Source organism: Carcharhinus amblyrhynchos, chromosome 29 (genome assembly GCF_965287045.1).
Source record: "Carcharhinus amblyrhynchos chromosome 29, sCarAmb.v2.hapA, whole genome shotgun sequence".
Classification (NCBI taxonomy): domain Eukaryota; kingdom Metazoa; phylum Chordata; class Chondrichthyes; order Carcharhiniformes; family Carcharhinidae; genus Carcharhinus; species Carcharhinus amblyrhynchos.
The window spans coordinates 34,614,899-34,630,790 of NC_137352.1; the positions used below are offsets into that span (position 1 = coordinate 34,614,899).

The 15,892-nt window shown below is 44.9% G+C and overlaps 1 protein-coding gene across 1 annotated transcript in view; it reads left to right on the forward strand.

The window, feature by feature from the left end:
* The first annotated feature begins 4,212 nt into the window (after window positions 1–4,212).
* Window positions 4,213–15,892, forward strand: part of LOC145359827 (suppressor of tumorigenicity 14 protein homolog) — an 81,123-nt gene continuing 69,443 nt past the window's right edge. The window contains exon 1 of the mRNA XM_080214611.1: window positions 4,213–4,320. Coding sequence (XP_080070737.1) covers window positions 4,282–4,320 — 39 coding nt within the window. The 5' untranslated portion in view covers window positions 4,213–4,281. The remainder of the gene's footprint in view (window positions 4,321–15,892) is intronic.

Sequence of the window (15,892 nt, forward strand, 5' to 3'; positions counted from 1 at the left end):
AGATGAGAAACAGTACAGCTTTGTTACTCTATTCTGTTTTAAATAAGCTTAGTCCGGGTCCAGGAATTAACTCTGATCATGGTAAATTAAATTATTGGATTATGTGTAAGATGCCAACATTCTGCTACCTAAACAGACGGCAAAAATATCACTACTTCCTGGAGATTAAAACTACAGAATAAATGCATTGAAGCAGAGAAATAGGCGAAAAACTATACGTTGCGAGCAGTATAATTTCTATATGGATGTTCAAGCATGCCAAAAGAAATGGCAGAGGGGCCTCAAGAATTCTTGCCTCCATTTCTGGCACTCCAAATCTTTGCTGGTGCTAGATAAGCCTGCAAACTGCATGCATGCTTGACTTCCATCTTTATGTGATTATAAGTCAATGTTTATTTGCAATAGATTAGTACTGGGACCTCTTCTATTCGTAATATATATAAATGCAGTTGTACAGAACGTTGGTTAGACTGCATTTGGAGTACTGCGTCCAGTTCTGGTCACCTTACCACCAGAAGGACGTGGAGACCCTGGAGAGAGTGCAGAGGAGGTTTACCAGGATGCTGCCTGGTATGGAAGGACTGGGTTATGAGGAAAGATTGGGTAAACTGGGGCTCTTTTCCTTAGAAAGACGGAGATTGAGGGGGGATCTAATAGAGGTGTATAAAATAATGAAGGGTATAGATAGAGTAAACAGTGGCAGGCTTTTTCCTAGATTGGAGACAAATATCACGAAGGGCCATGGGCTTAAGGTGAGAGAGGAGAGGTATAATTTGGATGCTAGAGGGAGGTTTTTCACAGAGGGTCGTGGGGGTATGGAATGCACTGCCAAGTAAGGTGGTGGAGGCAGGCTTGCTGGACTTGTTTAAGGTTTACTTAGATAGGCACATGAGCGAAATAGGGATGGAGGATTATAGGAGACTGTTTTAAATAAGGATCAGAGCCTCAGGACGTTCCTGGAATTCTAATGCTCTTTTACTCCGCAGGTGCGTCGGTCCACCTTGTTGTCTAATGAGGGGCATGCACACGGTGGGTCGTGCGTGGGCTGCTCTTGGATGTTTCGAGAGTAGCCTAGTACTTTGCGTCGTTTGTGTATGCTTAAAACTGGACCAGCAGATGGCCACCACGACAGCTCAGTGACTATCACTGTTTGCTGTGCAGACACATGGATTTGGGCCGGTGTCTGTGGGAGTTCGCGCATTCTCCCTGTGGTTGCGTGGGTTTCCTCTGGGTGCTCTGGTTTCCTCCCACACCCCAAAGATGTGCTCTTAGGCTGATTGGTGTAACAAATTGTCCCTAAATTATTCTCCCCTTAATCTGGTTTCCAATGGGGGGACCATAAGCATAGACATAGGTTAAGGGTGGAGGAGGAAAAACACACTGCTAAGATGGTGGCGCGGGCTCGTTGGGCCGAAGGGCCTGTTTCCCATGCTGTGTAGTTCTTTATTACCCAATACCCAGTCCAATGTGGCCCCACCTCTTGTCAGTTTATCCACATATTGTGTCAGGAAACCCTCCTGCACACACTGTACAAAAAGTGTCCCATCCGAACTATTTGACCTATAATAGTAATATTATAGGTCAATATTTGGAAAGTTAAAGTCACCCATGAGGTCATATGACCCTGTGACCTCCACACCTATCCATAATCTGCTTTGCCATTTCCTCCTCCACATCTCTATTACTATTTGGGGGCCTATAGAAAACTCCTAACAATGTGACCGATCCTTTCCTATTTCTAACTTCAGCCCGTCAGTCGACAGATCGCCCTCGAAATGCCTTTCAGCAGCCGTTAAACTATCCTTGATTAACAATGCTACTCCTCCACCTCTTTTACTGCCTTCCCCACTCTTACTGAAACATCTATACCCCGGAACTGCCAACAACCATTCCTGTCCCTTGCCCATGTAAATTACATGGATTGGCTATGCTAAATTGTTCCTTAATGTGTAAAAATGGATTAACCATTGTAAATGCTCGGGGTAAGAGGGATAGAGTGGGGATGGAGGGGGGGCTGGGTGGATGCTCTTCTGGAGAGTCAGTGCAGACTCAATTGTGTTGCTGTGGGAGGAAAGGGAGGAACTGCGGGGTCTCTGACCCAAATTTCCAATCCCTCTCTGGCTGTGCGGGAGGTGCCAGACTGGGGAACAGCGAATGTGGTTCTGTTATTTAAGAAGGTTTGTAGAGATAAACCAGGGAACTACAGATCTGTGAGTTTCATGTCAGTGGTAGGGGAACTACTGGAGAAAATTCTGAAGGAGAGCATCTATCTCCACTTGGAGAAGCAAAGCTTGATCAGGGATAGTCAGTATGGCTTTGTCACAGGGAGGTCATACCTAACAAATGTAATTGAATTTTTCAGGAGGTGGCCAGCTGTGTAGATGAGTTGATAAAGTCTTTATGGATTTCAGCAAAGGATTTGACAAGTCCCACATGGGAGATTTATAAAAAAGGCAAATGCACATGAGATACGGGGTAATTTGATAAGGTGAATTCTAATGAGACAGAGGGTGATTCTGGAATGCTGCTGGAGTGATGGGAAGTTAGTGTCCAGTGCCATACACAGGGATCTGTGTTGGGCCCCCTGTTATTTATCTTTTCTCTAAATTAAATTGATGACTATGTGCAGGGTAGGATTAGTTGCAGATGGCAAAAAGATTGAGCAGGCAGTTAACATTGATGTTGAATGTCTTGAGCTACATGAAGATATAGATGGAATGGTCAAAGGGGCAGAATTGAACGCTGCGAAGTGTGAGGTAATAGAAGGAAGTGTTCACCAATGCCATGACATGGGAATGTTCTAAAGAACAAAGGATCCTTGGTGTGTTTGTTCACGGATCTCTGAAGGCTGAAGGGCATGTTAGTGAGGTGATAAAAAAGGCTTTTATCAATTGAGGCACGGATTTCAAAGGCAGGGAAATCATGTTGGATTGTATGGAATTTTGATGAGGCCGCAGCTGTTTGCGGTTCTGGTCGCCACATTATAGGAAGGACATGACTGCACTGGAAGGGGTGCAGGAGAGGTTCAGTGTTGCTTGGGATGGAACATTTAAGTTATGGAGAGGTTGGATAGAATCATAGAATCCCGACAGTGCAGAAGCAAGCCACTTGGCGTATCAAGCGTGCACTGATTCTCTGAAAGAGCATCTTACCCTATCTTTGTACCCCATGTATTTATCCTGATCTCCCTAATCTACACATCTTGGGACAATTTAGCATGGTCAATCTATCTGACCTGCACATCTTTGGTCTAGGTGTGGGTTGTTTTCATTGGTGTAGAGAAAACTGAAGGGCAATTTGATCAAGGTGTACAAGATTATGAGCAGCATGGACAGAATGGATAAGGCGCAGCTGTTCCCCTTCTTTGAAGGGTCAGCCAAGGTGAAGGGAAGGAACATGAGGGAAAAGAGGGTGTTGATAGTCTAGGGTGCACAGCCTGGATGGGTGGTAGAGACAGTTTGTCTGTACTGTATGTTCAACCATACTTCGTGGTTAGCTCAATTGTCTGGATGGCTTGTTATTGATGCAGAGAAATTCAAACAGTATTGAATCATAGAAATCCTACAGTGCAGAAAGAGGCCCTTTGGCCCATCGAGTCTGCACTGACCACAATCCCACCCAGACTCTATCCCCATAACCCCATGCATTTTATCTGCTTAATCCCCCTAACCGACATATCTTTGGACATTAAGGGACAATTTATCATGGACAGTCTATCTAACCCATACATCTTTGGGGTGTGGGAGGAAACCAGAGCACCCAGAGAAAACCCACACAAATCCGAGGAGAACATGCAAACTCTACACAGACAGTGAGCCAAGCCCTGAATTGAACCCGGGCCCCTGGTGCAGCGCTAACCCACCGTGCCGTACCGGTTGGCAAAGATTGGCAGATGGAGGATCAGGAAGCTGAGGCTCCTGCTCTCACTGAGCAAATGTTGAAGTGAAGCCCCGCCTGGAGAGGGGAAACGGTTCAAACCACCTACCTGGGGGAGGAGACACAGGTATTTCCGGTCACATGACAGACACACCTGAGAGAGAGAGAGACTGAGAGTGAGTCACACACACACATACACCTAAATATATATATATATATATATACACCGAGTCAGAGATAAGAGAGAAACACAAAGAGAGTGTGTGAGAATCAGACAGAGACAGAGACAGACACACACACAGACACAGAGACAGAGACACAGACACACAGAGACAGACACACAGACAGAGCCGCCCTCCCGGGACAGACAGACGGAGTCAGTCACTCCGGGGATCCTGCCTCAGGATGATACAATCCAGCCTCAAGTTCGACCCTAAGAGAGATGTAAGTTTCCAGATTCCTATTATTTCTCCATTCCCTCCTTCCTCCTCCCTCTAACCCCCCTCCCCCACCCACACACCCCCCTCCCCCCACCCATACCCCCCCAACACCTCTCTCTCCCCCCCCCCCCACACACCTCTCTCCCCCCCCCCCCCACTCTCACTTTCCGCCCTGTTCCTGGTTCGGTTATAAATTCAAACTCGGTAAGTTAATGTTTAACAAAGATCCTCAGTGCTGATGGTGAGCCGGGGTTCGGTGGTGGAATTCCGGATTGCCGAGCTGGTGGATCCAGGACTTTTCACCGAGTTCCTGTTGAGAGTGGGCTGGAGGGGGGTTTAACAATGAGAATGGCTGGTGATGGGACTGAGTGGATGTGGATGTGCTGGTGTTGGACTGGGGTAAACACACTGGGAAGTCTCACAGTGTGGATGTGCTGGTGTTGGACTGGGATAAACACACTGGGAAGTCTCACAGTGTGGATGTGCTGGTGTTGTGAGACTTTCTAAGGGAACTGAGGAACAGGGTGGGGAACCCAGGTCATATTTCCTATTTTGTGCAGAGTAAACTCTAACTTGGCAATGTCAAGTTTAAAAGTTTCCCTTCACTCACCTGGGTGTCTGTTAAGTGAGTTTTTGAATTCTGCCACTATCAGAGTGGGGATCTGGTGTTACAGTGCAACAAAACCTGTCGTGGGATTGACATTCTCTTCATGTTAATATTAAAATCATTAGTTCTGATCTGGAGATTGAGATTGTGGAATGGGTTATTCAGTTGGCCTTCATTTGGTTTGGAGAACATTTGATTCTGACTCAGAGATTGTTGGTTAAACTCCCACATGGGAATTTTGAGCAGTTTGTAGGCTGTCACTCCCAGTACTGAGGAAATATCATTCTGATCGTCTTTCAGGCAAGATATTAAAACAAATACTCTGGCTGTTGAAACTTGATACAAAAGATTCCATGGCGCTAATTTTGTTTTTCCTGGTGGTCATGTTGTTATTTACACTTTAACCAGTATCACTGAAATTGATGATCTGGTCCTTGTAACGTTGCAATTTGTCAACTCGCTGCCAAGTTTTCCACATCATAACAATGATTCTTTTTCTAAATAAGTTGCATTGGATCAGGCGGTTGTGAAAGGCGCTGTAGACGTAATGTAAAACAGAAACCTCTGAGTGAGGAATGTGAATGAGTCACAGTGCCTGTCAGTATGGATGAATAATGGTGTCAGCAGTCAATATTCTGCCACTCTCTCTGGAGCAGTTTCCATAACCAGCTATTGACATGGATCTTTGTTCTGTGCCTCAGCTAGATATTATAATCTCATGATTATATGACTAAATGTTAAAGGATACTTTCTGACTGATCATAGTTTAGTTACTCCCAGTAAAAGATAAACAGAACATAAGAAATAGGAGCAGGAGTAGGCCATCTAGCCCTTCGAGCCTGCCCAGCCATTCAATAAGATCATGGCTGATCTGTCGTGGCTCAGTTCCACATTCCCGCCCTCTCCCCATAACCTTTAATCCCATTGCCTACCAAAAACCTATCTACCCACGTCTTAAATATATTGAGCGAGGCAGCCTCCACCACTTCAACAGGCAGAGAATTCCAGAGATTCACCACCCTTTGAGTGAAGAAGTTCCCCCTCAACTCTGTTCTAAACTGTGCCCACCCCCCCTTATCTTGAGGCTGTGCCCCCTAGTCCTGCTGTCCTTTCTGAGCAGGAAGAACCTCTCCACCTCTACTCTATCCATCCCTTTCATCATCTTATATGTCTCAATGAGATCCCCCCCTCATCCTTCTAAACTCTGACAAATACAAGCCCAGTCTATTCAGCCTCTCCTCATAGCTCAATCCCCTCAACTCCAGTATCAGCCTAGTGAAGCTCCTCTGCACTCCCTCCAAGGCCAAAATATCCTTGCGCAAGTGCGGCGACCAAAACTGCACACAGTGCTCCAGCTGCGGCCTCACCAGTGCCCTGTACAGCTGCAGCAAGACCTCCCTACTTTTATATTCAATCCCCCTCGCTATGAAGGCCAGCATCCCATTCACCTTCCTGACCACCTGCTGCACCTGTAGGCTGGGTTTTTGCGACTCATGCACAAGGACCCCCAGGTCCCTCTGCACCGTAGCATGCTGCAGCTTTTCACCCTGTAAGTAGTAGTCCTTCCTACTATTATTCCTACCAAAGTGGACCACCTCACACTTGCCAACATTGTATTCCATCTGCCAGGCCCTCGCCCACTCGCTCAGCCTATCTAGATCCCTCTGCAGACTTTCCACACCCTCCGCACAATTTGCTGTTCCACTTATCTTTGTGTCATCGGCAAATTTTGACACCTTACACTCGGCTCCCTCCAGATCATCTATATAAATGGTAAATAGCTGAGGCCCCAGCACCGATCCCTGGGGCACTCCACTAGTCATCAACTGCCAATCAGAATAGCACCCGTTGACACCCACTCTCTGCCTCCTATTTGACAGCCAATCCCCTATCCACGCTAACACCTTACCCCTACTCCATGCCCCCTAACCTTCTGTAACAACCTTTTGTGCGGCACCTTATCAAACGCCTTCTGAAAATCGAGAAACACCACATCCACCGGTTCCCCTCTATCCACCGCACTAGACACATCCTCATAGAATTCCAATAAATTTGTCAGACACGACTTCCCCTTAACGAATCCGTGCTGCGTCTGCTCTATCAAACAATTCTTCTCAAGATGCCTCGCTATTTTCTCTTTGATTACGGATTCAAGCATTTTTCCTACAACAGACGTTAAACTAACTGGCCTATAATTCCCTGCCTTTTGCCTGCTACCCTTTTTAAACAGCGGCGTAACATTAGCCGTTTTCCAATCTTCCGGCACTTCCCCGGAATCCAGCGAGGTTTGGAAAATAATCACCAAGGCATCCACTATCACCTCTGCCATTTCCTTCAGAACCCTCGGATGCATTCCATCCGGTCCTGGGGACTTGTCCACAATCTGTCCCTCCAGTCTGTTGAGCACTGCCTCTCTAGTAACAATGATCTCATTCAGCATGGTATAATAGGAGATTTTGTCTATCAGTTCTGGTAAGTGTGGGATGATAAATGTGAATGTTGCAGGGTTTATAATAGCTGCTATATTCCAACTCTTGTTTGATTATTGGAGAACTCAGTCTGCCTGGAGGCATGGGGATGTTTTGTGTGTCACCGTTTATGCAGACTGACCAGCCGCTGATGGTGATCCAGTCACAGGTCTGTTTATTGGCACCTGGTCTCTGAGCAGAACTTGCTCTGTAGTTGAAACCAAAAGAGAAAATGCTGGAAAATCTCAGCAGGTCTGGCAGCATCTGTAAGGAGAGAAAAGGGCGACGTTTCAAATCCAGATGACCCTTTGTCAAAGCTAAAAGACATAGAAAGTGGGAGATATCTATACTGCAGGGTATCTTAGCCTTTTAGCTTTGACAAAGGGTCATCTGGACTCAAAATGTCAGCTCTTTTCTCCTTGCAGATACTGGCAGACAGCTGAGATTTTCCAGCATTTTCTCATTGGGTTTCAGATTCCAGCATCTGCAGTAATTTGCTTTTATTCTTTTGCTCTATAGTTGACATTGCTGTGCACAAATTCTGAAACCGAGGGGATAAGGTCAGCTGCTCTTGGCAGGTTACTGATATGTTCCAAATGAAAACATCGTGGGCCGAAGGGCCTGTTCTGCGCTGTAATGTTCTATGTTCTATAGTGTTTGCTCTTATGCAGCAGAGGTTTTGGGCAGGGGGTTTCTGGCTGTTGTCTCTTGTTGCACAGTACCTGGTAGTGATGCACTGTGAGTTGTCTTTGCCAGAGAACAGAATGGTGGATATTGAGTGTGATGGATATTTGGGAATAAATCCCAGTTTATAATGATTGAAAGAAAAGTGATGTAATTGTTTGAGGCTTATCTCATTTTGCTGTTTGATAACAGTGATAGCTGCTAATGCTGATGGATGATGACAGCTTTAACCACTCTGGAAAAGAGATTGCTCTGCGTTTGTTCAGAATCAGCTTCTGAAATCTTTTGTTTGGAAGTCTGATTACTGGAGAATCTTCGTTGAGCTCTATTCTCTGGGTTAAATGCAGTTTCTATTATTTAGAATACAAGATGAAGGACAATTAAAGCCTATAAAGAACAGAGTCAGAGATATGGTGAGCTACAGGAGAAAATAATAATTAACTGGACTGAAATTTAACTTTTAAAAGCACGGAGGTTTCGGGAGGAAGAGAGTTGCATGATGGCACAGTGGTTAGCACTGCTGCCTCATAGCACCAGGGACCTGGGTTTGATTCTGGCCTCTGGTTACTGACTATGTAGAGTTTGCATGTTCTCCCCATGTCTGCAAGGGGTTTGTCTGGGTGCTGCAGTTTCTTCCCACAGTCCAGAGGTGTGAGTTAAGTTGACCCTACTATCAGGGGGATTAGCAAGGTTATGGGAATAGGGCCTGGGTGGTATTGTGGTCCATGGGCCGAATGGCCTCGTTCTGCACTGTAGGGATTCAGAGAAGAGGGAGACTGTGTGAATGAGGAGGCGAATTATGGATTTTAAGGTTCTGGGAAAGTAGGAGCTAGATTGCAGGAAAGACAAAGATAAAACTTAACAAGGAACAAGAAAAATGGTTTCTGTAATAAGAACATAAGAAATAGGAGCAGGAGTAGGCCATCTAGCCCTTCGAGCCTGCCCCACCATTCAATAAGATCATGGCTAATCTGAAGTGGATCAGTTCCACTTTCCCGCTTTCTCCCCATAACCCTTAATCCCCTATCAGAAACCGATCTACCCGTGACTTAAATATATTTAGCGAGGCAGCCTCCACCACTTCAACATGATGTCCCATCGAATCAATGCACATATTTTATTTGAAACGTAGGGAACATAATAGCAGGATCCCACTCACAGCAAGGTAGACAGATGAGCAGTTTTGAAGTAAGGGATGGCAGGATTGGCGAGATGGATAATGAGCTTTTAAATTTTGACCCAAATTAAACTTTGGTATGATTCAGCTTGAAAGCAGAACCTTGGCACTGACTCCTCACACCAGGACCTTTATGCCAGCTCCTGTCACTCTTCACAACTTCATTTGGTAGGTACTGATTATTCACTCGGTGATCCACGCTTGCCCATCACAACATCTATCTTTTCACACTCCTCTTGCCTGCTCTATTGTTCTTTAAATGATTCCAGGGTTTTCTTTTTTGACCTGGAAACCCTTCCTATAATTTGATTTTTTTTTTAATGTGTGAATAATATCTTGACGTTAGTTCTGAATCTGCTCCTTGCTAGTTTAGTGTTACTGTTGTATATAATCTCCAGAACGCCTCTCCTCTCACACTGAAAAGCTCAAGTTTCTACGCTCCTCCATTCACTTTGACACAGCCTGTGGCTGTTCACTGCTCTCTCTCAAGAGAATACTGTGGGATTTGTGTGACTCTGATGTGAACTTTACTATTTGGTTGTCGTTCATAGAATCCCCACAGTGCAGAAGGTGGCCATTCAGCTCCTCCCGTCTGCACCAACTCCCCGACGGCGCATCCCGTCTAGGCCCTATCCCTGTAACATCACACAATTACCGTAACTGATCCAACTAACCCGCACATCTTGGAAAACCAAGAGGCAATTTTTTAGCATGGCCAATCCACCTAACCTGCACATCTCTGGACTATGTAGGGAAACCAGAGTACGCAGAGGAAACTCATAGAGAGAGAGTGTGCAAACTCCACACAGTCACCCAAGGCAGAATTGAACCTGGGTCCCTGGCGCTGTGAGGCAGCAGTATTAACCGCTATGCCACCGTGCTGCTGCACCGTGCATTGTTCTGAGCGTTCCTGATGGTTGGATGTGTTGATTGCTGAATCTGCAAATTCTCAGATATGGTTTTATTTTGTCATTTCCATTTTCCACATTCCTGTATTAAATCTCATTGCTAACACTGTGCATGTTCTGTCCATCTCCACTTCTGGTCTGGAGCTGCTGCCTCAGATCAAATGTTGCTCCTAAATTGCGATCATTTGCATTTTTTTTATTGAGTCTTTGAATCCAAATAGTTAATGAAGAAATCCAGAATCAATCCTTAATTAACCTGTCGATATATCACTCTGAATCCTCATGTGCTTTCCATCACTCAGCTAATTCCTGTCACTTAAGAGAAGGTAGAAATCTGAAAGTTTACAAACAATATTCCTGTACGTATTCACCTCCCATTCTGTGAATGACCTCTGTCTCCTCTTGTTGCATCTGTTTTCAAAGAATTGCTGACACTTTTACAGCCATTTTCCTGTTGGTTTTGTCTTTGTCCAGCCGGTTCTGAAACCTCCCCTGTCAAATGATGAGTCAGAAGGTAGAACTGGGATGGTGGAGTTGTTGATACTCAGTGGTTTTGCCTGGGTTGCTTTTAGCTAATCAGTCATCATTGTGAATTTGTTGTAGTTATTTTGAGGTGTGGGGGAGGTTACATTTCTTTGAGAGTAACCTAAGAATCGAATTCAAATGAGCAATCGGGAACTTTTATTCGTGGATTCTGAGCACATAACCCAGTTTGACGTTGTAGCACTCCTTTGATACCACATTCAGTGTCTTGTGGAGGAGATATTAAGCTGATGCCCTCTGAGGTGGATGCACGTTACAGCAGTGACTGCACTTCAGAAAATTTAATTATTAGTAAATTTCTTTGGGATGCCCTGACTGCAATATAAATGTAACCAAAAGAGAAAACGCTGGAAAATCTCAGCAGGTCTGGCAGTATCTATAAGACAGAAACGAGCTGACGTTTTGAGATGACTCTGTCAAAACTAAAAGGCATAGAAAGTGGGAGATATTTATATGGCAGGGTGAGGCAATGAAAGATGAGTCATAGCCATGTGCAGGTTAGGTTGACTGGCCATGCTGATTTCTCCAATTTACTTTCAGCTTCACTGGAACATTGGAACAAAACCTGGTGTTGTCAGACTTTTACATTGCAGCAAGGACAGACATGTGGGCGTGGGAGCAGGATCGTGTGTTAAAATGGTAAGCAACAGGAAGGTCAGGGTCCTGATTGTGCTCAGCCAAACGATCGCCTAGTCTACTTTTGGTCTCCCTGATATAGAGGAGACCACATTGGGAGCAGCAAATACTATTCACAAATTGAAAGAGATGCAAGTGAAACATTGCTTAACCTGGAATGAATGTTTTGGACTTTGGATGAAAAGCATAGAAGAGGTAAAGGGAAAGGTGTCACACCTTCTGTAACTGCATTGGGAAGGTGCCATGAGTGATGGGAGAGGTGTTGGGTAGAGTGGAGGAGTGGATTAGGTTATCCTGGAGGGAACGGTCTCTGGAATGCTGACGGAGAGAGTGAAAGGAAGATATGTTGGTGTCTCACGCTGGAGTTGGCAAAAATGGTGGAGGATTATGCCTTGCATGGGGAGACTGATGAGGTGAAATGTGAGAACAAGGGGGACTCTATCCTTATTGTGAGAGGAATGGGAGGGGGGTGAGGTTCGTGGTGCGGGAGATGGACCGCATGCTGTTGAGGGCCCTGTCAACAACTGTAGATGGGAATCCACAGTTGAGGAAAAAGGAGCACATATTAGAAGCACCACTTTGGAAAATAGCATCATCGGAACAAATGTGATGAAGGTGAAAGAGCTGAGAGAAAGGGATGGAGCCCTTACAGGATGTAGGGTGCGAAGAGCTGTAGTCCAGGTAGCTGTGGGAGACAGTGGGCTTGTAATAGGTATTTGGAAATGGAGACAGGTCAAGGAAGGGGAGGGAAGTGTCTGAGATGGACAAGGTGAAGGTGATGGAGGGGTCACCAATGTGAAACCGACTGTAGACTGGGTGATCGCTTTGCTGTGTACCTTTGGTCTGTGCACAGTCAGGACCCTGACTTTCCAGTTCTTCACCATTTTAACGCACGATCCTGCTCCCATGTGCACATGTCTGTCCTTGTCCTGCTGCAGTGTTCCAGTGAAGCTCAACACAAACTGGAGGAACAGCATCTCATCTTCCGGTTCGACACTATACAGCCTTCTGGTTTCAACATCAAATTCAACAGTTTCAGATGATTTGCTCCACCCCATCTAGACTCCCTTTGTTTTCATTCTGATCTTTTTACTGTTCTCTTCCTTTTTATTTCTTCTTTGTCTTTCTTCATTTTTCTTCTTCTTCTCCTTTCCTCCTACTTCATCCCCCTTTCCTCCCCTCCCCCGCCACTTCCCCTTTTCTACATTCTGTCTCTGTCCCATTCCTCCCCGCCCCAACACCTTCATCTAGTTTACAGCTTCTCTGTAAACTTTGGCCTTTCACACCCTTTATTCTCTCTGTGGACAGCTATTAGCAATCTTTTCCCTTGGTTTCTATGGCTGTGACTCATTTTTCATTCCCTTGCCCTACAGTATAAGTATCTCACACTTTTTATCCCTTTTAGTTTTGACAAAGGGTTATCTGGACTCGACGTCAGTTCTTTTCTCCCCTTACAGATGCTGACAGATCTGCTGAGATTTTAGTGTTTTCTCTTTTGATTTCAGATTCCAGTATCTGCAGTAATTTGCTTTTATCCAATATAAATGTGTGTCTTCTTCAACTTTACATATTTTACATACAAACAGAGAAATTTTATGCTCAGATGGAGACCATTTTGCTCATTTTATTTGTGTGTAAGAATGGCAATTCTTGTCCATCCATCAATCTAGGTGAAACAAATTGTACCCTTAACAAGTCCCTTGATTAATCCTTGTTTTTCTAAATGATGAAAAATAAATCCCTCAGAATCTTATCCAATAATTTTCCACCAATATTCGGCTGAATGGCTTATAATGATTTGTTTATCCTTGTTCTCCACTTAAACAAATATACAACATCAGTAATCCTCCAGTCCCCTGTAGCCAAAGAGGATGGGAAATTATTTGTCAGAACCATTTCTTGTCTTTGTTATGTTAATTCCATTCAATATTTCAAGCTGCTTCTCCTAAACTACAAAGGCTGGAATTTTCTGCCATTCGCCCCCTCTGTCGCCACTGCGAGTGAGGACAGAGAGTTTGAGGCTCATCCAAACCTCCGTTCACCACAGCGGGACCAGGAAATCCCTCTGGTGTGATTGGCTGGAGAATTCCACTCAGTATCTTTAATGAAGGAAGATGTAATGTATTCATTGTGAATCCTGGGTCACATTTTCCACCTTCATGTTAACTGGGTACAGTTGGCCATGCTCTTCCATGATGTGCTTATAAATGTTGGGTTTGCTTGATTTTATTTGCCAATTTTTTAATGCCCTCTTTGCTGTTTTTTTTTAACCTTCATCTCCAACTTTCAATACTCCACAGTATTGACCATTGAGACCTTTATCCTTTCCTCTACACTGCCGACATCATGAAATGTACAGAAAATTGCATATTTTTTTCAGTGAGTATTGTGTTTGTTCTGAATCTCATAGAATCATAGAAACCCTACAGTGCAGAAGGAGGCCATTTGGCCCATCAAGTCTGCACCAACAACAATCCCACCTAGGCCTTATCCCCGTAACCCCAGATAACCTATACATCCCAGGACACTAAGCGGCAGTTTAGCATCGCCAATGCACCTACCCGCACATCTCCTCCATGCCTCCCAATATTCTGACGTTCACTTTGTTTCAAGTCGGTGTTTCCAGTCCACATTTTCTCAGTCATGTCTGAGCTTATTGAAATGAGCCTTTCCGCAATTAAAATATTTAACATTTGGCCTGTCTTTGTCTTTTTCTATAACTTAATCTAACTGAAACAAAAATAGAAAATTGGAAAACCTCAGCAGTTGGCAGCAGCTGAGGAGGGAGGAGCTCTTTTCTTCAAATTATGAACACTATCACCTGGTTGAATGCAACTCCAACAACACCATCCAGGATAAAGCAGCCCACTTGATTGGCGCCACAGCTCACCAAGGCTCTTTAGACTGCCCCTTCCGAATCCGTAAATCTAGCAGGGGCAAGGGCAGCAGATACATGAGAAGTTTCCTGCAAGCCACTCACCATTCTGACTTGGGACAATATTGCCATTCTCTTCACTGTCACTGGATCAAACAGACCGTACACCACATGAACAGCAGCAGTTCAAGAAGACAGTTCACCACAACCTCCAGAGTAATTAGGGATGGATTATAAATGCTGGTCTAGCCAGTGACACCCACACACCAAGAAGGAAATATGTTTTAAAAAGTGCTTTCCACCAATACGTTTTCCATAAACCCAGTGTAATTCACTAAAACAAGGTCCAGAACTGCCCCTTCTCTTTTTACTAACTTTTTCACAATGCTTCTCCTTGTGCATCAGTTTTTGAAAGTAAGCACGCAGGTACAGCAGACAGTAAAGAATGCAAATGGTATGTTAGCATCCAGAGCAAGAGGATTTGAATACAGGGACAGCGATGTTTTGCTGCAATTGTATAAAGAACAAAATCAGCCCGGGAAACAGGCCCTTCGGCCCAACGAGCCCATGCTGCCATCTCAACACCACCAGTCCCCCCCTCCACCCACGGCCCTTGTCTAATGTTTTATGGCCATCCACTGCTACCCTCTGTCTTTGAGCCAGTTTTGTATCCACCATATCCATTTAGGGGCATTGGTGAGGGCACATCAAAATTACAGCACAGGAGCAGGCCCTTCGGCCCTCCAAGCCTGCACCGATCATGTTGCTCAACTGAACCAAAACCCCGTACGCTTCCGGGGACCATATCCCTCTATTCCCATCTCATTCATGTACTTGTCAAGATGCCCCTTAAAATTCACTATCGTATCCACTTCCACTACCTCCCCTGGCAACGAGCTCCAGGCACCCACCACTCTCCGTGTAAAACATCTGTCTCGTACATCTCTTTTAAAACTTGCCCCTTGCAACTTAAACCTATGCCCCCTAGAAATTGACTCTTTCACCCTATCCGCTCTGTCTATGCCTCTCATAATCTTGTAGACTTCTCGGGTCTCCCCTTAACTTCTGTCGCTCCAGTGAGAACAAACCGAGTTTCTCCAACCTCTCCTCATAGCTAATGCCCTCCATACCAGGCAAATCTTTTCTGTCCCCTCTCCAAAGCCTTGTTCTGGTAGTGTGGTGACCAGAATTGAACACTATATTCCAAGTGCAGCCTCATTAAGGTTCTATAAAGCATCAACATGACTTGCCAATTTTTAAACTCAATACCCCGGTGATGAAGGCAAGCATGCCGTACGCCTTCTTAACTACCTTCTCCACCTGCATTGCCACTTTCAGTGACCCTGTGTACTCGTACACCCAGATCCCTCTGCCTATCAATACTCCTAAGGATCTGCCATTTACTGTATATTTCCTATCTGTATTAGACCTTCCGAAATGCATTACCTCACATTTGTCCGGATTAAACTCCGTCTGCCATCTCTCCACCCAAGTCTCCAACGGATCTATATCCTGCTGTATCCTCTGATGGTCCTCATCACTACCCACAAATCCACCAACCTTTGTGTCATCCGCAAACTTACTAATCAATCCAGTTACGTTTTCCTCCAGATCATTTATATATATTACAAACAGCGAAGATCCCAGCACTGATCCCTGAGGAACATCACTTGTCCCA